General features: G+C 38.0%; 2 protein-coding genes across 6 annotated transcripts in view; one reads left to right on the top strand and one right to left on the bottom strand.

Annotated features, from left to right (window-relative positions):
* The window catches only part of mgat4c (mgat4 family member C), a 209,790-nt gene that overhangs the window by 162,670 nt on the left and 20,350 nt on the right, over positions 1 to 26,770 (top strand). The window contains exons 2-3 of one of the 5 annotated variants that reach the window (XM_067420365.1): positions 4,218 to 4,265; positions 15,847 to 15,914. The exons of 3 other annotated variants lie outside the window; for them this stretch is intronic. The gene's annotated coding sequence lies outside the window, so the exon portion shown is untranslated. The remainder of the gene's footprint in view (positions 1 to 4,217; positions 4,266 to 15,846; positions 15,915 to 26,770) is intronic. One more of the 5 variants, XM_067420362.1, reaches the window with a different exon arrangement.
* eps8b (epidermal growth factor receptor pathway substrate 8b) lies at positions 817 to 10,501 on the bottom strand. Its single transcript, XM_067420367.1, has 7 exons — positions 10,470 to 10,501; positions 8,019 to 8,112; positions 6,949 to 7,083; positions 4,274 to 4,361; positions 3,854 to 4,031; positions 1,720 to 1,852; positions 817 to 1,623 (listed from the first exon to the last, which is right to left on the bottom strand). Exons 1-7 carry the CDS (start codon positions 10,478 to 10,480, stop codon positions 1,546 to 1,548), a joined length of 717 nt encoding a protein of 238 aa, XP_067276468.1. The 5' UTR covers positions 10,481 to 10,501; the 3' UTR covers positions 817 to 1,545.

Raw genomic sequence — 26,770 nt, 5'->3', positions numbered from 1 at the left:
TGATATATAGATGATAGCCAGTAGAAACATTCTCTCAAAAATGGTAGATTCCCTCAACGTGAATAACAAGAGTTCCACTGCACTGCAAATGTCTAGTATCTTTTCTTTGATGTTCCTCTCTGTAAATCCCATCATTAGGCATTGATTCATGCCATGAATCATAGTGACAATACGCAGCCACATCCACCCTCTCTTAAGACTGGAAGGCGTTTTGACAGTGCATACAAAGGGAGAGATGGAGGTCATTCTCACTCATCCTGAACACAGCACAGTACTCGCTGATGCGTTCACAATCTATTCCAGAAATAAAGCAACAAGACAAACTGAAAGCCTCTGTTATGTGCCCCCTGTGAGGGCAAGTAGCAAAGCTGTCAGTCAGTGAGGCGGTCAGAGATTCGGCCTTATGGTTTTCACAGGGCTGAAAAGGGGCATTATAGACAACACTGGGTAAGAAAAGCACCAGGAATTTGCTCTGTGAAAAGCGATAGTACAAAGACGTCTGGCACATATGAGATCAATGAACATGCCCGGACACAATTTATGTAAACATGATTTAAATCATTTACAGAAGTCCAGACCCATAGCTTACACACATACTGATTTACCCATAGGCTTGCATACTTTGTTTATTGTTTGATTTTCGTTGCTTAATGACAAAGGATATATTCAGACTCGTAACTAAAAGGTACTGATAGGGTACAAGCAATGTTTCACAATACATCTTTGAGCTCTTATGTATCATATTATGAAGTATGATAGTCTCTACTAATCATAAACATGAATAAACATGAGCTGATTTGCATTAATGAAGCGTGAAGCATGAGTGTACTAATGAATTGAAACAATAAATAACAACACATTGTTTAAAATTAATATTCAAGTAGTCATTTAGCTGACTTAAGTAGGTGGTTAATAGATCACAGTCCTTCAATGCATTTCTTAATACCATTTTATTTTTTTATTCACCATTTATTATTAATGCAGAAACAGAAGGGACTTTGTTTAAATGTTAGATTGAAGAAATAGTTCATCCTTAAATGAAAATGAATCAACATCTTCATTTACTAACCCTCAGAAGCAATATACTGTAGTTGATGTAAAAGCTAGAGAGTGCAGTAAATAATGACTTAAACTTCACAGACATGACCACTATTTGCATTTCATCAAAAAAAAAGAAGCTGTGTGAAGGTTCCACATAAAAATGATTTTGAAATGACATGAGGTTTAATAAATAATGGCTATAAACTATCCCTTTAACAGCGCCACTCATATGCCTGCTATCAAAATCATTTTCATCTCTATAAATGGGGGTTAAAGACTTCACTCTCAGTGCATTCACGTTCATCAGTTTAAGCACTTGCGTTAAGCGCTACATTGTACGGGTCATAAAAGAAATGGGCTGGACTGGGATCCAGTAATGATTGGAGTTGTTTAGTCCATCTGTTCTGAATTCCTCTGGGTGGCTGTTGATTGTAGGGTGAACAAGAGTACTGAAGAAAATGTGATGAAATAAGGTCATGAGAGTGACGGCCTGATTGACTGTAATCAGTCCCAGGTTGAGCCTTCCACCTCCTGTTGTCGTCGCCTCATGATCTCCTGTAGCTCTGTATCCCCACGACCCCTCTGAGAGAAAGAAAGGCTTTCAAGCTCCATTTTGCACTGCATTTGAAAGTTGAATCTACACAAATTCAGATGAAGTGATATTGCTCTGTGACAGACCTCTAACTGAGCTTTCTGGACACTGATCTGACTGAAGACACGGGAACCCTCGTCCCCGCACACGGCTTTCAGCTCCTCCTTACTGAGAGAAAATAGCTGAGCCCCGTTCAGAATACCCAGACATCCCACCACCCTGGAGTGCGGAGATAAAATTACATCATATTCATCATCTTTTTTCTTTTCTTTTTTTAAAGGAGTCATATCGTGAGGAATCTAATTTTATTTGATCTTTTGAGATAAATTGCTACATATACTGCGAAAATGTACTGGGGAAAATTCACTAAACAGTTGCACAACCTATTTGCAATAGAGTGGGGCAGGACGCCACTTTGCAGGCCAACCAACAGTTAGCATCGCACTGGTTCCCTTGAGAAAAATCCAATAGGATTTTCCCACAGGCTTTTGGATTATCACAAAAAGAATTCTCTGTGATCAACAAAAGTTTACTTGCACGTTTGTCCATGAAGATAATTATCACAGATAAACACAACATTTCTGAATATTAAAGCCTAAATGCAGTCGCCAGAAGTAAAAGGCTAAACTTAGCTATAAACGGATTACACCACGGTCCTGTGATTTCGACAACTCTTTCAGTTATCTCAAAACATTTTCCCAGAACGTTTGAGTTAGAATAGTTTATAAGAGCATAATTATGAGCGTAATGAGGCTGTAAAGGCGGACTGAGCGTGACTGAGCAGACCTTTTCTGCGTGGTGGCTTGTAATCTCCTCGACAGCCTCTGTAGTCCCATTTAGCCACTTTTTAGCAACCGCCTTTTTCAAGACACATAACAGCTTAAAAAATCATGAGTGGGGTAAGACGGATGTATGTTATGTTGTTAAATTAAACATTGAGCTTTTTTCAGCCTTTTGACTAAAACCCCATTCAAAAAACCCATTGAACTTTGGGACGAGGGAACTGGAAGTGCTAAAATGCTAACTTGCTTCTGCGTTTTGGCCAAGCAGCAACCTCCCCCAGTTTCTGTTGAAGCGGTACCGAAGTGGCTTAAACTGCAATTCATCGACTGGCCACTAGGAACAGGCTCCAGAAAGGAGAAAAATCTCATTGAGCCCCATGTTAAAATTCCCAACTTTACAGCAGAAAAAAAAAAACATGTTTACAGCCTGGTACGAATTGTGGTTTTGGTCTATATGGCTAATTTTGACCTTCATGACAACTGTGAGGGGGTGATTTTTTTATTATAACTCATTCGTTTACATTATATAAAGCCTTAAAGTTCTGCATAATTAAGGGCGTGGTCCCTTTGAATGACAGGTGGATAGCCATTTATCTGCTGTCTGTTGGTCATTGCGTCACCTTAGCCCCGCCCACACCCCGCCTCTTTGCCCATTTTCCATTTTCCAGGCATGACGCTCAATGGCAAGATGGCAACGTCCAGCTCGTCTCAATTTATGCTTCAGAACTGCTGTTCGGAATCCTATGGGTGATGTCACTGACACTACGTCCATATTTTTTTGCAGTCTATGGTTTTGGCCTACAAAGTGATGTCATACCTGCACCACTCTGTATGGATATATTTTGCTTACAAATATATTACATATATTTACGCTGCACTTCAGCTTCTCATTTTATTTTCTGTCCAATCAAATCCTCTCTAGAACCTAAAGGCCCGCCCCCTACATTATAAATAGACGCTGAATCTGGCTTGAATGTTTAAATTAAGTCACTGAGATTCTTTACTGCATAAACTTGCCTTGTTTTATATAAATTAGGCTCATTAAAGACTGCACCTAATTCAATTAAATATTTGCCAGTCATAGTCTACATTAAAGCCATAGTAAGAATATTATAGTATTATATTAATATAATATATTACTAATTTTAATATTTTAGAATATTAAAATTGATGTTTGCCAGATTTTATGCCAGTATGACCCCCCTCCCCCCATATTATTACATATTATTATATGTATTTATTACATATTATTATATGTATTTATGGTACATCTTTGTCAAAGCCCCCCTGGAGCATCCTGGGGTAAGTACTATATTCAAGGGTACATGGTTCATCACTTGGTGGGGGTTTGAACTTGCAACCTCAGTTAACAGTCCATATGGTTACAAAACCAATAAATCAATAAAGTGTCACATGTCGCAGCTCACGTGTCACTCACGGTCTGGAGAATCCCTTTGCGTTTAGCCAAGCATGGACTTCAAAGGGCTGCGATTCATACGTAATAGGCACAGATGTACTTGAGCGCTCCACACGAAAGTTTCGAGCTGTTGGCTGGGCCTTATTGTCAGTTATCCTCTTCAGCAGTTCATCATTTACCTCCTTCTGCTGGTTGCGGTCTAGAAAAATAGGCAGAAGAAGCGAGAGATAGCGAAACAAGCACTGGGACAGAGACATAGTGAATAAGATTGCCCAAGACAGGAGCAATGAGCTCTGGTGGGAATCTGCTATCTATGTACATAAGAGCACTCTCACACCAAATTCATTTCCCACTTCTCTGCATTTTTTTTTTTTTTTTTTGGCAGACTCTCCCCACTCTCCATCTCACAGCAAATACAGCAAGCAGATAAGAGGTACGTACTATCTTTATCCCGGGAGGATTTATTCATCTCCAAAACCTCTGCGTGATTTACAGGGCCAGCAGTGGTACCTTTATAAGGATTCACAGCCTTTAGAGATGGGAAAAACAGAGGGGCAGAAAAGAACGAGTCAATGCCTGCCATGTAAAGTAGGAGAATATATGTGTGCACTTTCCACAAATAAAGCACAGAAAAGTGTTTTTCTCTTTTTCCACAAGTGATCGGTAAAAGGAAGTGCTTAACCTTCAGTAAATGGCCTGATATATTATTTTAGCTTCATTATTTCTATTCATTTTTTATGAGGTGTGCAATTTTTTCAACCCTGTTAGCACATTTTGGGACTTAATGCAGCTAAATGCAGCTTAAACATCAATTAAATATTCTCACAGTAAACATATAAATATTAAATAAATATGTTATATAAAAATGTTATGAAATAGAAAAAATATTTTTTTTAAATAGGACAGGCCAAAATCACATTGTTTGTATTTAAATGAAGGCCTGTGCGCCAAAAAGTGTTGGCAAAATAAAACAGTATTACCTTTTCAGCTCCATCCTTTTTTCATTCAAGTTTTGGTGGTATTTGACAAAACCACCTGATGTCAGTTCATCTAACATATTTAATAGTTTTTACAGTAACACTTTACAATACAGTGTCTTTTGTTAGCATTAGTTAACTACAATTAGCTAACTGAAATAACAATGAACACTACTTCCACAGCATGAAATGATCTTAGGTCATGTTAATTTAAACATTTAAAGTCCCCCTTTAGTCATTTTATCCCTTATAACTCATCTTAAACATAGGTGACATGTGACGTTTAATTGTTTTTTTCCTGTGAAAAACAAAAATCTTCATGCTTTAAATAGCTTGAATGTAACACTACACTCCTGCTTCATTTAGTATATTCAGATCCATGAATATGCAAATTAGCCTCTCCTCAGCGATCATCTCGTTAAATTTTTACTCAAATTACTGCACAAAGGCTTTACAATGTCGGACACAGATGATAATTAATATGATTAGCCTTTTGCTTGACTATGTTATCAAACCACTAATAATGTGTTGCTAATGTTTCACAAACCATGTTCCAGTTCACCATCTCAGTCTGCCTTCTAAAAAAAATCAGCATCCTTATTTTAAGGTTATCATACCATAGAACGTCAGTAGAGAAAGGCATATATACATATATAAAAATATACAAGGATAACCTGGCTTCTTTTGAGACTCCTGCTTCGCTAGCCTAGAAATCTAGACGCACCCTAGCGGCAGCAAATCTAATCTGCTGCGAGTGTCGTCTAGCAACTCTCAATACACTTCTGAGCTGTAAAATCCAAACCCTTGTCAGGCCAACCGCATCGTGTATAGAGTCGGTGGGCGGAGCTTAACATAATGACGCCAGAGTTGCACTTGCGTGCTACTAGTTAACACAGAAGCTGGCGAACGGCGGTCTTTCGAATCAGCTTTGACCGCGACTCTGGAACACTTGGAGTTAAGCTTTTCTCTGAGAAAAGGACAAAGAAGACAACCGTTTATCCCGCCTCTCGGATTGAGACCTGTCAATGGTGAGTTTCCAGACCAAACATCTTGATGTGGGTCTGTCTTGTCAGGCTACTTCTTCGTAGCATAGTAATGATATGCTAAAGCCCGCCCACACGTTGACGTGATTTGTTACAAGGTAGTTTTTGACGTTAGAAACACTGGCGATTTCAAACGGTTCACTGCAGTTTTAAGGAGAAAATACTCAGCAATGGTGTTGACATATGGATTTGCACATGTTTGTCTAAAAGCATCTTGAAAACACCAAATAGACAAATAAACAACATTAAAAACTTGATTTCATAATACTTTTTTAAAATCTAAATATCTGTTTAACATTAGTTAATGCACGATGAACTAAGATGAACCAACAGTGAACAATAGTATCAACTAACATTAAAATGCATATAAATAATACGAGTAATAATACGTGGAATATATACGGCAAAATGAGTTTTGGCGTACATATGGTACACCGTTTTTCGCATGCATATGATACACACTTTATGGTGTATAGTGAGGTTAAGGAGGGTGAGTGTGACAGAGGCCAGCTAGTCGTCACTGTGCGAGTAAACCTCACTTCTCTGACCTCGAGACGTTCCAGCGACTGACACTAGAGGTTGCAGCCTTAAGCCTTCTTGTTAGAACGTCCCACCCTAAAGTTGGTGGACCCGGTTTGAGTCCCCCTTGGAGCGGGCGGTTCGAACAGGAGGGGTTACGTTGGTGCCGTGACCCGGATGGGAGTGAGGTTTGGGGGGTGAGTGTAACAGAGGCCAGCTAGTCGTCACTGTGCGAATAAACCTCACTCCTCTGACCTTGAGACACTTTGGCAACTGACACTAGCGGTTGCAGCCTTTAGCCTCCTTGTTAGAGCAAGCGACTCTAATGCCACCAGACCCGGGTTCATGTCCTGCTTGCAACGGGTGGTTTCAAACAGGAGGGGTAACGTATGCAGGCGAAAAGCTGCATAGCATCTCATTTTGCCATATACATTGCACACTCTTACTTTTGATGCGCATTACCATGGGATTGTGTTGTGTAAAGCACATTGCTATAATGTAACGTATTCATAAAATGTAAATTCTAAACCAAACTGGTGGGCGAACAGTGTGGCAGTGAAGTAGACTGCAAGCTGACCTGGCTGTTGAAGAGAGCAGCACGGTCGTACTGCTGCTCTCCTGGTTTGACCTCTTCTAGCACATTACACGGCACGTAGCCTGACTGACCGCTGCGGTTCCTTAACAGCCGCCACTGTTTATTGTTTTCCAAGACCTAGAAGAACATGAAAATCTAGAATTAGTTCTGTAAACTGCATGAGTGTGCATGGATCATTATTATTTTTTTCTGTGTTAAATCTATTTTGAGACTCTTCCTCGTTCATTTAACATATTGTCTAATTTTAGCTAAAAGGTTTTGGTGGAGCGATTGTGTCATACTGTGTCCCAATGATGCATCCTACCATTGGGTATAAAATCAGAATTAAATCCCAGTGATACCAGGCTCAGGCCGGGCATGTCTAGAAACAAGATTATCCGTGTTTCCAGATGGATTAGCCAATCGGGGGTAATCCCTCTTGATCACTTCAGTAGTTCTCATGTAAATAGAGTTCCTCAGGGTTTGAGGCTGTTCTCAGGGAAATGGCAGACATCTGAAAGTGACAGGTTGAAAGGACGCCTGCATGCTTGACTTCAGCTCCCTTGTTGTGGGTATTGTGCACTTGCAAGGGTTTACTTGTGTTTCAGTAATGTGCAATTGAAAAATATAGTCTTGTTTTATGCATTATTAAGTAGACAGAACTAGATTTTATGTATTTTTACCTTATCAGTATGTTATGTACTATGTAGTTTCCCTCAGGACTCCTACAAACTTTTGACTAACAGGATTTTTTTTTTTTTTTTTTTATGTGCAGTTGCATATGGTCTCATTTTATGCATTAGACAGAACTAGATGTATGTGTTTTTATCTTATAGGTATGTTATGTTCAATCTAGTTTCCCTCAAGTTACCCACACGCTTCCCACAAACTTTTGATGTTTTTGTTTTTCATCATTGATGTTCAAACATCGGCCTACAGAGTCTTCTAGACCTTGAGCTCTGCATGAGCTGTAGTCGTGTTTTCTCTCCTTCTACCTCCCACACGCTGTACCTCAGACCTGTTCTGCCCTGTTCCCCATCCTCCTCCACCTCCTCACAGAGGGTCATCCGTACCTCCAGCACCTCGCCCTGCTGCACGGAGAGCTCGTTGGCATTGCGCGCCACGAAGTGATAACGGATCCTGACATGTTGGAGGTCGCTGTTGGACCTGTGCGGTAGAAATAGCAACACAGCACAGTAGATGGAAGTTCGTTCATAGGTTAGGCTACAGCTTACTGCAGTCGCATAGTTAACATGTGATAGTATTTTTAGAAGTTAGATTTAGTATTTTTAGCTGTATTTGTAAAAGTAGTCACTACACCTCCTCGAGAGCTGACTTTTGCTTTTGTGGTTGTTGTAGACACTTAAAAGTCAACATGAAGCCCGGTTTGCAACCCAATTCTACTTCTGTAATAAGAAGTGTTCAAAATGAAACTGGATATTCAATGTGAAAATCTATGAATTTGATCCATTTTGCAATATTGGATAAAAATAGAGTAAGTTTTGCGCTAGTTTGGTAAAGCAATGCCTTAAAAGCTGTTGATTAACATTAATATTTTTATGTTGAAGATAAGTAATGTACCAACATGTAAACTAACTTTCAATATTGGAGTATTAGTTGAGTATTAGTAGACCGGTAGGGGTAGGGTTAGTCAAACAAATTGAAATGTACTTGCAAAGTTACTTATAGTCAGTAGAATGTCTAAAGGAGACTATCACAATAAAATCTAATACTACTTGCATAGGTGGAGCATGTAAGGCTTAGCTTTCCCCTGGCTACGGGTCAAAAATGAACAGGTGTGGGTTAAAAATGCACCTGCACATTTAAACTAAATCTAGTAATAAAGTGAAAATGAAAAGTTCAGAGAGTGGCATTAAAGTGCACTAAATCCAATCACACATGACTGTGTTGAGTTTAGGAATGCAATGGCCAATCGAAGGCGTTAAGATTAGTAATCGCTGAAATGAAAAGCTGAAAAGAGATTTGTTCAGTGCACGAGCTGAACTCTGAAATTCTGACTGAATACTTCGCGAATATCATCATGAACAGATGCACATAAACAGATTTGGTGATTGTGCTCTCAAAAGCATCTTATATAAATAAACTAGTTTAAATAAGTAAACCCAGCCTGATCTGGTGATTTGATTTCGCCCGGAAACTTTTCGCCCGGTTTTGCGGGAACCAATCACAGACTGGCTTATCCACCTGGCACGCTATTGGCTTGTATAACATGATATGGTATAGGCAATGTTCAATTTTAACTGGTGATAGTCAGAAAAATAAATAGGCTTTTCTATTTAAAACGTATTTTTGCACTATTGATGTAGCCAATCACAAACATATCTAAGGATTTCTTTAACGCAATGGCCAATCAGAAGTTTAAGTTAGAGAATCCCCTCACGACTCAAAATGCAGTAGTTTTAGTGCAGAGATTGTTATTATTTAACTTGAAACAAAAATGTGTAGACATTATGTAGGCTAAATAAGATATTAATCGTACAGTCAGCTTGATTAGTAGAATTAGGTGAGAACGTGATGATTAAAGATGAGTGAAAGCTTAGGAATTATAAAAGGGAGCTCATTTATTAAGGCTTTCTAGGCAATGTTTAATTTTCAATTCAGAATTTAAAGAAAACATGTATGTTTTGCTACAATTAAGTATAAGGCACTGGTTAGGCTATTTACTATTCGCACTAGCTGGCATGCCCAATCACTCTTATGCCTGCCTGTTCATATTATAGGTGTTTGTGAACATAACCACTTCAATAACGAGAGTTTATGCTGGGATGTGTAGGTTGCTGATAGGCGACACGTTATTATTTCAGGACATTCTATTTAAATGGGTTTTTACGGAGGAATCACATCCTAATACCCTAGAGTTGGTTCACCCTCCGCCTATGACTACATGTTTACTAATACTTTACTAATACTCTAATGAGAGTTAGTTGACATGTAGGTGCAACGTTAATTATAGTCAGCCTAATGTCTAAAGGGGACCATCAGAATAAAGTTGTATAATAGCCGGCACAACCTGTAACTGGGAAGAGTTACTTCATTTTAAATTCATTTGGAAAACCGTGCAGCAATGAATCATGCAAAATAAAGCAATGCAAAAAAAAAAAAAAAAAAACGTAAACGGGGTCAGTTTGGATTTCATGCTGACTTTCAAGGAAATCCAGCAGACCAAAAACTTTGTCTAGAGGCCATGAACAAACAACTCATTATAACTAACAAGCAGCATAACAAGATACTTTGAAAATCCTTGTTTTTTCCTTTAAATCAGTTAGAAATAAAGCAATCTTTTTGTTTTAATGATATGTTGACAAATTCTGCCACTTTTATTAAAGTTGTAAAATAATCACAAACAACGTCTATATGGACAGAACATATATCAGCTCAACAGGGTGCATTTTACTATGAAAAGTATTGTTTCTTACCTTAAAAAAAGAAGCTAACAAATACTCAAGAACACTACATGATGAACACATACATGCAGAACCGGTTTATTATAATGGACAACTTACGACTCGAGCATCCTTTTACAGAAGATCCTGCGGTTGGTTTGCTGCAAGCGTGCCGTGAGCCGCTGCACCTTCCGCCAAGGTGGAAAGTAACATGACGTGCTGTAGCCTGCACATGTGGTGTAACTCATGCATATTTCAGTGGGCCTGCACAGGGCATGGAGAACTTTAAACTGAACGTACTGGTCCCCATGCATCATTAATGTGCTGGCCTGCCTCCCTCCCCCTCCTCGTCCAGTGGTACAGCGTTGAGGAGAACCGCAGTGGCCCAGTGTCCAGCCTGTGCCAAGACCTTTTTTCTTGAAGCCCATAAATAAATAAACATGCTGAACGCTGGAAACTGGCACTGCACTACACAACAGGCAGATTTGTTTTCGCCTGCAATCGCAGTTTGTTTTACACGCTCCAGATAACTGACCATATATTTTAACAGTCTCATAATTGTAGCCATTCAGCGTGTCACTCTTAATAAATTGCCTCAGTAAAAAAGTAATTATCAACTTTATATATTTATATACTTCTAAAACAATGGTATAATAAATTATTATCTGTATACAAATTATTAAAGGATGGAAAAGTATAATCTATGATGGTCTGATATAGCATCACAGCCTGCATACTTAAAAATGGCTTTTAAAGTTTTTCCATTCTAGTGAACAATAAAGAAATATAGAAAAATATAGAAATATTCAGGTTCAATACATGTTTTGTCAATGTGAGTGTTTTTTGAAAAAATTTTGAAAAATGAAAATTCTGACAATAATTACTTACCTTCATGTCGTTTGACAACCGTAAGACCCGTAAAACCATAAGACCGTTCATATTCGGAACACAAATGAAGATATTTTTGTTGAAATCGATTCATGATTCGGATTGCCACACTGTAAAAAAATTATTTTAAAAAAAGTTACCTGGTTGCCCTTAAAAATTTTGAGTTCATTGAAATTAAAATTTTGACTTAATACAATGAACATTTTTTGAGATTCGACAACATTAAAATATTATTAAAAGATTTTGTAAGCATATTGGGTAATTGTGTGTGTTTTATTTCTGATGACGCAGTGAAATATGCCAAATAGTGCTATTTTCATGATTTATCAGTTTTTTTTATGTGGTTCAGATACAATGCTATTTTGAGTTTCTATTTAAATTTCCTTCATTGTATCAACTCAAATTTTTCATTTCAATAAACTCAAAATTTAAGGCAACCAGGCTATTTACTTTTTTAAATTAAACCAACAAAAACCAAAAAAACATTTTTACAGTGCAGTGTCACGTGATTTCAACAGTCTGGCAGTTTGACCCTCATTCCTCTAGGTATCTAACCAGCAGTGGACTCGCTGAGGTAAATGCTACATGACATTGTTTACAAGCTGTTAATGACGTCTTTCCACCGTTGGAACACTGATTGTGCGATTACACGGCGTGATACGTTTCAGTAAGCTGTAATGTATCCTCAACGTACCTTCATGTTTATTCTTTGACTAGGAAGAGATGATCGCATTCACTCGCGTGCCGCGCTTCCGCTTGAACCGCCTATAAAGGGATCAGCCACATCAGATTAAAGAGTGTCAAAATGACATTTATTATTTGAATTTTGAGATCAAATGGACAGTGTTCCACGTGTAAAACAAGCCTACGGTTCCAGAAGTCCTGTACCGAAACAGTTCGGTACGAATACGTGTAACGCTACACCGCTATCTCGTAATGTTTACATGTTGCTATACTACTGAAAGCTAACATTTATGGACTGGCCCCATTTACATCCATTGTAAGTGCCTTACTAACATAGATGTTTGCTTTTTAAAGAAAATTAAGAAAATTAATTATTGCTGTAATCAACATTTTGCCACGAATACTGTCATTTGAGATTACTGTACTGAATTGAGCTTTACCTACAGTAGCTTGTACCACGGATGTCAGGTTGATTGACAGTCTATCAGAAAGGCACTATCAGTACATCAAGCATTTCTGAAGCACAGAACAGTTCACATCTTAGCCTGAAGAAACAGTAACCTTTTCTCCAATCCTTAGTTGTCGACCCAGTCTGTGACCTGTAATAGTATAATAACATTGGAAGATGTTATCAGCCCAGAGCCGGTCGTGGGAGGACCCTGTTTTCACCTACAATTGGATAACACAAATATGATGACACCGTGCTTCTAGAACACGAACTGGTGTTTCTATTGGTGATGTGTTTGGTTTATTCTGCAGGCTCAGTGTAATCCTTTGCCAAAAGCATCTACTCCCACAAATCCATGTTCATCTCGCTGTACAACATAGCCTCAATGCCAAACGTGAATCCATTTTCACGTCTAAAATGCCTTTATATCTGCATTTACATTTTGTTGTTGTTGTTGTTTTTCTGAATGCATATCTCATCTTATGCATATCTCAGCTATTTGTCTTATTTTGTGTGGGTTTTATCATGTTTTAACATGTGCAGTATTTCTAGAGGGTTCATTTCAGATAAATAAGTAATTGGTTATATTCCAGCAAACAAAAATCTATTTACTTTTGCTTTTATGTCATCAAACAAATGAACAATGGTGTTTACCACCTTTGCTAAACTGTCTTTCTTGTACAACATACGCAGTTATTAAAATGGCATCTAATTAGAGGCATTGAGCAGGCGTTTTACATAAGATTAATTGCATTTTTGAGAGCACTTTTTCTTCATTATTATTCTGCCGTGCAAATGGATTCACTGCAGAAGTAATGCATATTCATTTTCAGGAAGCTTGGAAATTGTGGGAAATTAGCCAAAGGTGGATCTGGGCTGCTGTGAGGGTACAAGCAGAATGTGTAATACAGGAGCTCTGCTGCTGCTCCCTAAAGTCTGGGCCTCCTTAACTTCCATCTTGAACTATGGTGGGCTTCACCTCGAGACAGAGCCAGTGCGGGTTGTTATTCTGGGATATTTAAAGGGGACATATCTTGAAAAAGAATATTTCCTGGCTCTTTTAAAGAGTTACAAGCTAGAATAGCATACAGTCACGGGTTATTTCTTTGTCCATCAATCAATTAAAGAACACCCTAAATCCAGCTGTCAGTCACTGATCCCAAAAGTATACATGAGTCAAAGAGAAAAGGGGGGTTTCAAGCATTTAAAAAATGGTGTAATGCAGCTGTAAATTTAGTTTTTCTTCCTGTACATTAGAATGTGTCCTGTTTAATCTTATATTTTTCTGAGCAAAAAAACAACAAAAAAAGACACCCACCCAAATATCAATAGAGTGTAACAATATTTATGTATCAAATCTTATTAGGCATATATAAAATGGGAATCATTAGATGATATATTAAACGATTCTATTTAAGCATCACAGTGCAGCCGAATACTATTTAATTGTATTTTTTTTATCTTTATACTTTTCCAATATCCTTCAAACCAGGTTTTACCCATTTGTCAGCAAGTTTTTGTAAGAAAGTGAAAAATATATAATAAAATTTAGTATAATCCCATTTTATATATTTTAATATTTCAACATCTCATGCTGGAGACCAGCAAACCAGCATCTCATGTTTGAGACCAGCAAACCAGCATCTCATGTTGGGGACCAGCAAACCAGCATCTCATGTTGGGGACCAGCAAACCAACATCTCATGTTGGGGATCAGCAAACCAACATCTCATGTTGGGGACCAGCAAACCAACATCTCATGTTGGGGATCAGCAAACCAACATCTCATGTTGGGGATCAGCAAACCAACATCTCATGTTGGGGATCAGCAAACCAACATCTCATGTTGGGGACCAGCAAACCAACATCTCATGTTGGGGATCAGCAAACCAACATCTCATGTTGGGGACCAGCAAACCAACATCTCATGTTTGAGACCAGCAAACCAGCATCTCATGTTGGGGACCAGCAAACCAACATCTCATGTTGGGGACCAGCAAACCAGCATCTCATGTTGGGGACCAGCAAACCAGCATCTCATGTTGGAGACCAGCAAACCAACATCTCATGTTGGGGACCAGCAAACCAACATCTCATGTTGGGGACCAGCAAACCAGCATCCCATGTTGGGGACCAGCAAACCAACATCTCATGTTGGGGACCAGCAAACCAACATCTCATGTTGGGGACCAGCAAACCAGCATCCCATGTTGGGGACCAGCAAACCAGCATCTCATGTTGTCATTACAATGCAACTTTACAATGGCACTGACTTATTCAAAAGATTATTTCCCTGCAATCACAAAATGAGTTACGCATTTTTTAATTAATAGTAAAATTCCATTAAATTTAATTATAATTACATATTTTAATTGAATATTTGAACAATCAATTATTTAATATTCCTTCGAATTTTGAGTGAAGAGTAAAAATATTTAAAAATATCCTGCTTAGTTTTAATAATCATAATGGAAAGTGGTAGCCTGACCCACGAAAAAGATGTTTGGTCTGGAAACTCACCATTGACAGCTCAATCCAAGGGGCGGGATAAACGGTTGTCTTTCAGACTCCCTCTGCACGGCGTGCACGCAATTGTATAGTGCTACAACCAACCAGAGCTAGTTGAAAGATTAAACTTTCGCCGTATCCGGTCGGCAAAACTCAGAACACATCTTCCCTTCCTGAGAACGACTTCAGTGCCGTTCTTTGTTCTTTTCTCAGAGAAAAGCTTAACTCCAAAAAGCTGATTTGAAAGACCACCGTTCGCCAGTTTCTGCGTTTACTAGAAGAAGCACGCAAGCGCAACTCAGCCGTCATTATGTTAAGCCCCGCCCACCAACTCTATACACAATGTGATTGGCCTGTCTAGAGTTTGGCGTTTACAGCTCAGAAGTGTATTGAGAGTTACTAGACGACACTCGTGGGCAGATTAGATTTGCTGCCAGTTGTGTCCAGATTTCTAGGCTTGGAAAGGGGTCACATAAAACAAAAAAATCCTAAGAAACCCTGATTAACATTTAAAGTGAACATGAGGGGAAAAATGAAATGCTACAATTCAAGACAATGGCAGCTTAAAGGATATGAACATATGAAATGAAAGCTAGAGAGGAAGAATCATAAAGAATGTGTATTGTGCGTGAGAGCTAAATGCAAGCAGTTATCTTCACCTTCCAATTCCTTTCTGTTATCATCAATAATGAAAGAACCGTTGCTTTTACAGCTATCTGATTCAATATTCTGTTGTGCTCACAATAGAACAGGCCATTGTTCTTCTATTCCATCATCTGGAAGAGCAGTTCTGAAAGGGTGGAAGACTATGCATCAAATTGATTCTTAGAGCAACCGGGGGAACATGTGCTGCGTGTGCTAAACATCAGAAAGATGCCAAGCCTGAGCTCTTCCTGTGGTTTGAAACTGCGCTGAAAGTTTACCTTTGTTAAGTAAGAAAAAAAAGTTTGCCATTTTATTTCACCTCAGGCTTGCTGGGAAACTTCAAAGCCGACAGAGAGACTGCGAGCAAAAAGAAGAGGCAGCAACAGCAGCAGGTTTATTATGAAATGTTTATTTATCCTTTTCTCTTTTTTTCAAGAAGCTTGCGATGTGTTACAATTCACCAGAAGATTGTTGACAATACATCCATTTCAGCCTCTCTGCAATATATGCGTTTCAAACATTGAATGATCGATTAAAATTATTATATGTGCAAATTTAAAAGCAAAAACCTATTTAGCACCAGGTTTGGACCATTTATGCTACAGTTGAAAGTTGTGTTAAGACCAGACTAGTCTTGCCTTGTAATGACCGTGTCTTTTTGTGTGAGGTTGCGATGTGACGGTGTTAATTTTAAAGTGTGACTGGGGAATTTAACTATAAATGGCTTAACTATTGTGTGGAAGTCAGAGAGTTATTCTGCACAGCTACAAGCATAAATGTCAGTGAACAGAGTTGTGCTCGTTAATTATGGACTGATTGCGTTACAAATGGCTTAGAGCCTCATTTGGCTCCATATGAACATCTCCCTAAGCTGAAGGAGATAAGGCTTATATTTCTACAGCAGTGGAAATATTTATATTGCAGTTTGTTTTCCCCAATTTTCCTTGTTAGTTTTGTTAAATGGCACAAATCAACCGTTTGCTAGTCGTTCTGTATCATTTCTAATTTCCTTATATTTCCATCACTCACAATTAAAATTAAATTAAATAAAAACCATTAGTGTAGCTCATTTAAATAAGTAATAGAGAAAAAAAATATGTAAATAATAAAAAGTAATGGATTAGTATGAATAATTATGTTGCATAAAGCTAGGTCAATTCACAGATTTGGTGGAAAATGAATACTAAATGAATTCCCCCTTTGATATGAGGATGTTTTTCTTACCAGTTCAGTTGGTTCAGCAGCTGAAAAGGTTGAGCTAATAAGAACTTTACCTATCCATTTGTGTCCAGATTTATGCTAATTACATTTTAATTAGCCACTTTATGCTAATGATTTCAGCCTCCATAGATTTTACCTGCAAAATGAAAATGGTAGTAGTGCAATACAATAACACATCTCTTACAGTTAAACTATGGAGTGTTCACAAAGAATATGATTGTTTATCCTTTATTGATTTAGGATTACAATCAGTCACAGTTCGGTTATTTATGAGAGTTCTGCATTCTATAACTCTTGCGATTATGATTGGTCAAATGCAGCACCCAGCAGTCTGATATTTCCAGATTTTTACTATTGAATCAAACTGACACTACTTTTGGAATCTTGTAGCATACATATGCAAATAACTGCATATCAGTCATTGATTATATTGAAAACCACTCAGAGGACATTGGTATTAATATTATTGTAATATATTCATCTTTTGCTGTGCTGATTGTTTTGTACGTTAATTAACTTTTCTTTTTCTTTTACTGGAAGATTTTTTTTCTTCACATACAGGTACTGCAGCCATTATAAATGAAATCATTTTTCTTGTCTACATATTCATTGATTTGGTAACCCAGCTCCGTGTCTGGGGTCAGTACTCATCAGCCTGTGTTTATCCTGTTGTCAGTTCAGTAAACATAGCATTGTTGCAGCACTTCTATTCCTCACTGTCTGTCTGTGCTATATCCTGACAACACTGTAAACCCAAATAAGTGGGGCTAACTCCAAAAAATGTGAGGTAATTAGTTACATAACATTTTTGAGTAAATGGTGTTTCCAATTTTATGTAAGCAGAACTATCGTTTTGAGTTTGTACTCATGTATGTTAATTGCTTTAATCTTAACTTGAAATATTTGAGAACACTGATTTAAACATTTAACTTAGAGGCTATGAGGTTATATCAAAATAAATATTTTGCTAGTTATAAGAAACTAATTCAGAAAATGCTAACTTTTTTATTTTCTAACAGGTTAACAATAGCATGGTAGCCTATAGCACTTACCTAATGAGTACTGCAACTTAAAACATTTGATTAATCTCAAACTAAACGCCACTTGTCATAATGGTAACTCCCAAAGCCCGCAGAAACTCTTCTAAATTAGCATAACAAAACATTAATAATCACTACCAAATCTCCCTTACCATTAATCTTACACACCAAAAAACATTTTAGCATTTAAAAAGATCCCAGCCCAGTTTCAGTTAAAGGTGCACTATGTAGTATTTTTGCAGTAAAATATTCAAAAACCACTAGGCCGGTGTTATATATTTTGTTCAGTTGAGTACCTACAATATCCCAGAAGTTTCCAACTATTTGTAAATTGTGAGAAAATTGCTATTTTAAAGGGATCCCATGGTGTTGAGACTTGTATGGCTTAATATAACATAAATGATGTCTCTTACTGAATTATGTGGTAGAAAACCCATGAAAGATCTACGTTATTTAAAAAATCGATTTTATATTTGGACCATGGGCGGCGCCATTTTGTTTGCGTTCTAGGTTGATGACGTAGAGTGGTTGAACTCCTCAATCAGCTGGCATTACCCGTTGCTATTTTTACCTCAACGCAACTCGAAAATTGTTTCAGAGTTAAACAAAACAATTGAATTGCTTTGTAATTGTACTTAAAACACACTCAAACATACATGTGCACACAAACTCACCTACACAAGTCACAAACAGATCGGCGGGCGCGCACACACACACCTGACTGCTCTGTCTCAATCGCATGCATCATCACCAAAACATCCTGCCTCTCTTCCTCACGTTACTTTATCCCATCGTCCTACCTAGATATTTCCCTCTGCTGGTCACATTAGGCATTATAGTTAATCTACTATCAACAGTCTATCTAGGGAACAGGATGTGTTGAACAGGATATCAACACGAATAGATTGAGGGTTATGTATGCGCGCGCAGTGCGTGCGTGTGTGTGTGTGTGTTCGCGCCGATCTGTTGGGGTGTGTGTGTGTTCGCGCCGATCTGTTGGTGTGTGTGTGTGTGTGTGTGTGTGTGTGTGTGTGTTCGCGCCGATCTGTTGGGGTGTGTGTGAGTCTGTGTGAGAGAGAGAGAGTTTGTGTGCACATGTATGTTTGAGTGCGTGAAGTCGGACAGCTGTTTGTAAATCGGCTTTACTCGTTATTGCGGTGGAACGTGAGACTGAATGACTGCACTCGAACATGTCCACTATGGTGTCGGACAACACTACAAATGTCCGTCCCTTCAAATAATGCCCTATTTAAGGGTATAGGGTCGATTTCGGATGCAGCCCCTGTCGTGGAGACTGAGCAGCCCAACATCTCGATTGAGACAGAGCCTGTCGTGTGCGCGCCCGCCGATCTGTTTGTGACTTGTGTAGGTGAGTTTGTGTGCACATGTATGTTTGAGTGTGTTTTAAGTATAATTACAAAGGAATTCATTGGTTTTGTTTAACTCTGAAACAATTTTCGAGTTGCGTTGTGGTAAAAATAGCTACGGGTAATGCCAGCTGATTGAGGAGTTCAACCACTCTACGTCATCAACCTAGAACGCAAACAAAATGGCGCCGCCCATGGTCCAAATATAAAATCGATTTTTAAAATAACGTAGATCTTTCATGGGTTTTCTACTACATAATTCAGTAAGAGACATCATTTATGTTATATTAAGCCATACAAGTCTCAACACCATGGGATCCCTTTAACTAAGGACAGGGACGTTTCAGCATTGCATTTGAGGGAGTCGCCTGTCAATTGCGTCATATCTGTGCTACCCTTGGTTTCGGCTTTTATTTGGCAGGAGCGCTTTACTCTTAGCAGTGTGAACAAGTGAACGCACGGAGTAAAGTCATAACATCATTTTAAACACACTTAAATGTATCTATTATGATAAACAGAGCTACATTACCTCAAAATCATAACCGGAAGAGCGGATCTGTGCAGGCGCCCGGCGACTCTCTCCCGTCCCTTCATAATAAAAGTCCCGGTATTCGCGAGGAGGGAATTTGTTTAACAATCGCTCCAGCAGCTGTGCTCAGGTCCAGAACACTCGGTCCTGCTCTGCTTTAGACTACAGTAACGTTAATAACCACATGCATGAACGTGATTTCTGCCCGAGTCCTATTTTCCACCGGCTGTGATGAGAGGACCACATCTCCCAAGATGCTGCGCTCACACTTTGCGTCATCAAAATATGCATTTGTTTTGAATAGGCGCCCTCCAGTGGACGGAAAGCTGCATAGTGCACCTTTAAAGTAAGTTTGTCTAAATGAAAGGAAATTGGTTCATACAATTCAAGTTTACTTGAAATATGTCAATGCTGTAAAGCTGTGTTCTAAATACTCATACATTCTTTTAACTGAACTTATCTGTTTAATTTAAGTTTGTCCTACTCAAACCAATTAAGTATTATGAGCGTTAGGGTTTAAAGGGTTTGTTTTACAATAACTAACTGTCCATTATTCGTTAGAGTTCCATTTAATGTTTAAACAATTTCCAGGTTAATGGTCATATTTTTTACTCTGATGTTTACTGCATCTGTAAATGTCACAAACACTTTAATTTTTGTTTTCTTCAGATTAATGTTTTTTATGAGAGTGCTGGCTTACACACAGCACGTTCGCTTTTGACTTTTTGTTAAGCTTGTAAAAAAATGTAAGGGTCTACTTCAACCTTTCTTTTTGCAGAAACAGCATTGTTGAGCCTTTTAAGAGCATTTCTCTTGACTTTGATGCACAATATCTATTGTAATAGATAAACAATGAACTGTCTATCATTTCAGAAAGAGAGACAGAGAGCAGGAAACAGTGTCTGTTTCGAACGCATTGGACTTTCTTCTTCACAAATGTGCTGAGAGGAGATAGTGCTTTCTCATGTTATCTGCTACTGGATGCAAACCCCACAGCCATTTTCCCATTTCTCACTTGTGACCCAGCGGTCACCTTGGCTTTTTACAGAGCTTTTAGGAAAGAGTGCTGTCCCACCATTCCTCTCTCATAAATGGAGAGGGAGGGAAGTTTTGCACAATGGTTTGGCTTTCACAGTTATTCTCCCCATAGAGCCAACGGATCATGTGATGTCAAGCTGTTTCTGCCTGGAAAAAAAGCAGAAAAGAAAGAAATCACCTGATCTTTGAATGATAACTTATGTTGGATTTTTATTATTTACCATGACCAACATGGTAGCAAATAAAGAAGCAAATAAGGCAATGGCTCCTCAAAAGAAAACAGTACAAAATCATTATTTTATTCTCTTTTTTTATAAGGGTGGTTGGGGGGTTGGTCACATTTTCCGTTGCTCATAGGCAAAATCCAGTCATTTTAATAGGATGCCACGTGAAAGATTTTCCCAAGTAGATTTTGCAAGGAGTAGCATATACGTTGCACTGACCAACTAAAAAAATGCCTTAAGTGTTATATGAACTGAGCTTGCTACACTATTGGCAATAGATTTCACTGAAATTTTGCTAATGTGATCACAATTTAATATTGCCCAACAGCAGTGGTGGAATGTAACGAAGTACAAACACTTCGTTACTTTACTTAAGTACATTTTTCACGTATCTGTACTTTACTTAAGTAGAATCAATAGTGCATACTTTTTACTTTTACTTCGTTACATTTCAAATATTGCAGCAAATATTTTACTTTCTACTCCACTACATTTCTACAACGTTTCGTTACATTTTCTGATCAGTTTCAGGGCTCAAGATTAAGGGTTTGTTCGGATATTTAATGGATAATAATAATTATTTGGTTATTTGGTTATTACTCTGGTTATTTGTACTTTTACTTAAGAACTGAGATTCAGTACTTCCTCCACCACTGCCCAACAGATACATTTGGGTGTTAAAGTGTGACATGTAATATGGGTTCATTCATGTGAGAAATCAGCCTAAGTGGATTAATTTTTTTATATAAATGTAACTACTTTAGTTCGAATTATGATATGCAATCATAAAACTCTAGGGCAGACTGTCTGTCCAAATCCGATGAAATGTGATTTTTATAAATCCGTTTCGAGGTACATTAATTTGTGGATTCTCCATTTCTGGAAATCCATTTCAGTCTGACCTCTTTGATCGTATATTGCGTGGTTGATGTAACTTTCTCAAGCCATGTAAAATGTAAATGTCAGACGTTGTTATAGGAAACATGCTGAAAGTCGCTGCAGAAACAAGATTGGGTAGTTGCAAAAATGCAGACAAGTAGAAAATTACAATATAAAGGAGACATGTTTTGAAACTGGTGGATATGACAGCGCGGAACAAAACCGCCCATACCAGCCTCCTACGGTTCTGCTGCTGCCTCATAATACAATGTCATGTTGTAAAAAAGAAAACATTTTGGAAAACTAAATGGACACAAATCGGATCTGAACAATTGCGATACACAGTGTGGATGTCAATAATTTGAGATCAGATTCCAATCGGATGCACAAATAATTGAATTTTGACAATGACCATAGCCTAGATGATGCAGGCTGATAGGTCCTTAACTCAATCTGCTTGCAATCACATTATTATAGGGCACAGGCAGCTGATTGGTTCCTGCCCTATCAGTAGCCAATGAGCTTGCTGCTAAACCCTCAAATACTTGGTCAGCATTTGTGTAGCAGTGCAGCATGCTTTCAGAAACCCTCCACCTTCCCCAGCTCCACCTGCATAAATCTAAGGGTAATTCATGTATTTTATATTGTACATCAGTAGCAGCATGTCTTACTTGCTCAGTAGCAAGTCCCGTATTTGCAGCAGAAATAACAGCAGCAGCGAAGCAGATCTATTCAGCCAATACCAAATATATCAACACTGTCATATTCATAACCATGCCACAGTGTTCATTTCGTTGGCGAATAATTTTTGTCAAAATTATCGTCAACAACCTTTTTTACTTACGAAAACGAGATTACGAAAAAAAACAGTTTTGGATTACAAAAACTATGAAAAAAATTCTACTGTCATTTTTGACAACATTAAAAACGTCTGATGTCCTGTGTAATAGACTAACTAATAGGGATAGTCATCCTCAATAAACCCGTCTCTGGCGCGATGACTGCGTTCCTTCAAGTATTCATACTCTTGTGTAATCGACGCACCATCCTAAATAAACCCGTCTCTTGCGTGATACCCAGAAACTTTGAATATTCCAATCTAATATGATTTCTGATCTGTAAGGTTGCCAGAATAATAATCATACACTGTTTGATAATAGACCAGAGGAGAACTGGCACCCCGACTGAGTCTGGTTTCTCCCAAGGTTTATTTTTCTCCATCATGCCCTGATGGAGTTTTGGTTCCTTACCACTGTCGCCTTTGGCTTGGCTTGCTCAGTTGGGGACACTAAAATTATGATCTAAGTTATTCAACTAAATATACAAATAAAATGAATTGTTTATGTCTTATTTAATTCTATAAACTATAATACTGATCTGCCAACATTGTCGATGTATGATAAATTGAAATGAGCTGATAACATCACTGTTTTCTCTGGAACGACTGTACAGCCAAATTAAATTTTGTTGCAATATTGTCCTGTTTAACACTGTGAAGCTGCTTTTGAAACAATCGTCATTGTAAAAACGCTATATAAATAAAGTTGATTGATTGATTAATTGATTAATGCTCAATGAATGCATTATAATTGAACTAAACCAGATTTTAGTCGACTAAAATCTTAAAATGTTTAGTCAACTAAAACTAAAAACAATTCAGGTGACTAAAATATGACTAAAACTAAATGGCATTTATTTAAAACACTATAATAAAACTAAATCAAAATTTACAGTCAAAATTAACACTGCCATGCCAAATGCTCAGAAAGTTGTCATCATGACATAACTATAATTGAGCCGGCTTTTGCCAAGCACTCAGCAAAAGTAAGTTAATCTCCGTTTCTGCAGCCTTCATGACACCTGTGGAGTTTACTGAGGATTTGTTTGGTCCAAAGGTCTAAAGGTGAGCTTTATTAATAATAGCCGTGCAAACGTCAACTGGAATTATATTACCACACACATGCTGTTTTTAGTGGCCAGGATCTTTTATGTTTAAGGGAAAGGAGAAACCTTGCAGTTTTGTTTAAGTGTGCTTGAGAAAAATGGAAGCAAGGAAGACAAGGAAGAAAGTGGAAGCGGGTAAAAGAAAATGATAATATTGTACAAAAGAATAAGAAAGATTGTACTGTGTATTTGTGCTTTTTATAGTGGTAACGGTGAAGTCATATCGCTGAGGTCCATCTCTAGAGCTCCCCTTTGAGGTTTGGTTTGGTGCTATAATCTGGGTCAAAGTGCTAACTGCTAAGAGGCGCCTGTGAGAGGCTCGCTCGCACATGAATCATTTCTCATGCCTCTCTTCCTCATTACACTCTCTGCTGATAGAATTTCAAAGGCCTCCGTGTCTTCGACTGACCTTAAAGGTAAAATTCTGCCTTACGGCAATGACAGAGCCTCGCTCAACAGGCTAACCTTGTAAGATGCACCACATAACTAAAGGCACAGAGAGGTAGAGATTCGAGTAAGCATTAGTCACTCATATTAAGCAAGAAGCCATACTGTGATTTTAAAAATGTGTGAATGTCAGACAACGTAGACCAGAACGGTTTGCACATATTGCCAACTTATGCAAAGTCAGGGGCTCAGTTCCAGAAATGTACAGCATTTTAAAGCATTGCAGCTACACTGTAAAAAAAAGGCAAATTTTGAACTTTTGCAGTACAATCGACTTAGATGTTTAAGTTATTTCAACTTAAATTATGTTAAACTGACTTTAAAAAATCAGTTACATCTTGAATAACTAATAAAAACAAGTTTAACATTTCTTAACTTATTTTGATGAGTTAAAACAATGAAAAAACATATGTTGTCATAACTTATTGAACATATAATTTTTTACAGTGTATGCTCACAACACAAAAGCTGCTTTTATGCTGCCTTTTCCACCTTGTTTTTCAACACAGAAGTAAGCTACTTCCTGTGAATACAGGAGACTTCATATTCATTAGCCACCCATAGGTAAATATGTGTTTATGAGTGTCATAATACATTAAAACAGTGGCGTGCACTGTTATTATGAAAGAGCCCTTTTCAATCGTACTTTAGGGCCCCCAGAATGCAATTTCTACCGAGGGGGACCAAGAACAGTGTGTACTGTAACTACATGAAGTATATTTATAATAAAATACATATTTAAGCCTTAAAAGGCATGAATGTTTCACCAATCATTATTACATATTCGGGTCTTTAGCGACCCGGATCTATATCTAACGCAGATGGCTGTCTACTTGTTGTGATAATATCAAACTTTCCTGATATTAGACTCGAGTAACAATTACAGAAGAATAACATAAAACGTATTGAAAAAAATATTTTTAACATATATTACCTTTTGCCGCTTTTAAAGGTTCAGTTTGAGCAGATGTTTTATGCCATCACTGTCATTGTCAGAGCTCATTTCCCAGTACATTCAACATCTGGCTCATATTCGGATATATTCTCAAAAATATGATTTTCTAAATTTTTTAAATCAATATTTTGATCGCTGACAGCTTCTTTACCAGATCCACATCCAGTGACAGTGACGCTAATATTTGATTGTGTCCATTTCTTGCTCCACAGTAAAACTCGGAGCCATTTCAAGTTTTGCTGACGATAACTATTCTTTTGTTTTCTGCCTGCATCTTTAAAGGTGCACTATGTAGTATTTTTGTAGTAAAATATCCAAAAACCACTAGGCCAGTGTTATATATTTTGTTCAGTTGAGTACTTACAATATCCCAAATGTTTCCAACTATTTGTAAATTGTGAGAAAATTGCTATTTTAACCAAGGACTAGGGCTGGACAATAATTCAATATCAATATATATCGCGATATAATTTTTTTCAATAACGGTGATATGATTTTTAAACACATTTCCGATATTTCGATATGACTGACGTTCAGGGCGCATGCCATCAGAAAGAGCAGAACACGATTGGCTTCTTGCGTGATGACGTACACCACGGACACGCAGCCAGTGCTCAGCAGTAGTAGGCTGATAGATCCAACGCGGCACGTTTTAGCTACAAAGAGAGTTTCCCTGACCGCAACACAAATGTGACTGAACGAGCTTCCACAAGTAAGGAGAAAGAAATAGTTGATAAGAAGAAAGACTAACTTTCTTTAGTGGCGTGGAAGTGGTTTGTCTATCTAAAGCACTATTCGCACGGGATTAGTATTATCTAGGGACCTCTGTGATTTAGAAATGACTCCTCCACATCTGAGTTTTGCGTGGCGCATTCGCACGGGATAAGCAAAGCCTGTGATTTTACTCGAATTTACTGACTTCTCCCGGATATGATGTCAAGTCTTCGTTATAGTTAGCTGTATGAAATCATAAACAGGCATCCATATCGTTTTGATTATTTTACAGTAGCCTAATAAATAAATATAATTTCGTTCAGTCGGCAGGAATCAGATTTCATTTATCACGAGGAGAAGCTGACAATATACGGCGGAAGATTCAGTTTCAAAACTAAATGTAAAAGCGCCTATTTAAACAAGATTGTCATTGTACAATACTGTTCTGTTATGTTTTTCATTAAGAACAGTATTGATGTTAATATTAAACACACCATTCAATCAGATTACTCTCAAATTGATACTCATTCTAAAGTGAAAGTATAATCCGTGTGGGCGCGGCTGCACGGGGATTCATAACGGTGCGCATTATGAATGCAGACTTTATTCTTCGTGAAAGATAAAGATAGAAATGCTCACAGGAAGAAAAAAAGCTTGCAAAAAGTATATACAATCCGCCTAATCCTGGCCAAATCACAGAGATGTCGATTCGCACGGGACTAATGTTATCACAGGACCTCGGTGTTCGGCGAAATATGGTAGGTAGGCTAATTTGCGGGGGAGATTTTACTTTACAAATTACAGACATGGCCGATTCGCACGGGCCATATTAGCCATATTAAACTTCAGGTTTCAGTGTGCTGCAAAATGTGCCGGAGAGGTGCCGACTA

The sequence above is a fragment of the Pseudorasbora parva genome, chromosome 16 (genome assembly GCF_024679245.1).
Source record: "Pseudorasbora parva isolate DD20220531a chromosome 16, ASM2467924v1, whole genome shotgun sequence".
Lineage (NCBI taxonomy): Eukaryota > Metazoa > Chordata > Actinopteri > Cypriniformes > Gobionidae > Pseudorasbora > Pseudorasbora parva.
Note: the sequence above shows the minus strand (reverse complement) of the source record. Positions and strands in the feature narration are given on the sequence as shown.

Bases quoted from the DNA above. Each gene is read 5' to 3' on its own strand.
- eps8b (XM_067420367.1), bottom strand. The intron at 4,362-6,948 runs GTCAGCTTGCAG...CCATCTCTAAAG, and splicing joins CTGCTCTCTTCAACAGCCAG to GCTGTGAATCCTTATAAAGG. The intron at 1,853-3,853 runs GTGAGTGACACG...TCCGCACTCCAG, and splicing joins GCAAAGGGATTCTCCAGACC to GGTGGTGGGATGTCTGGGTA.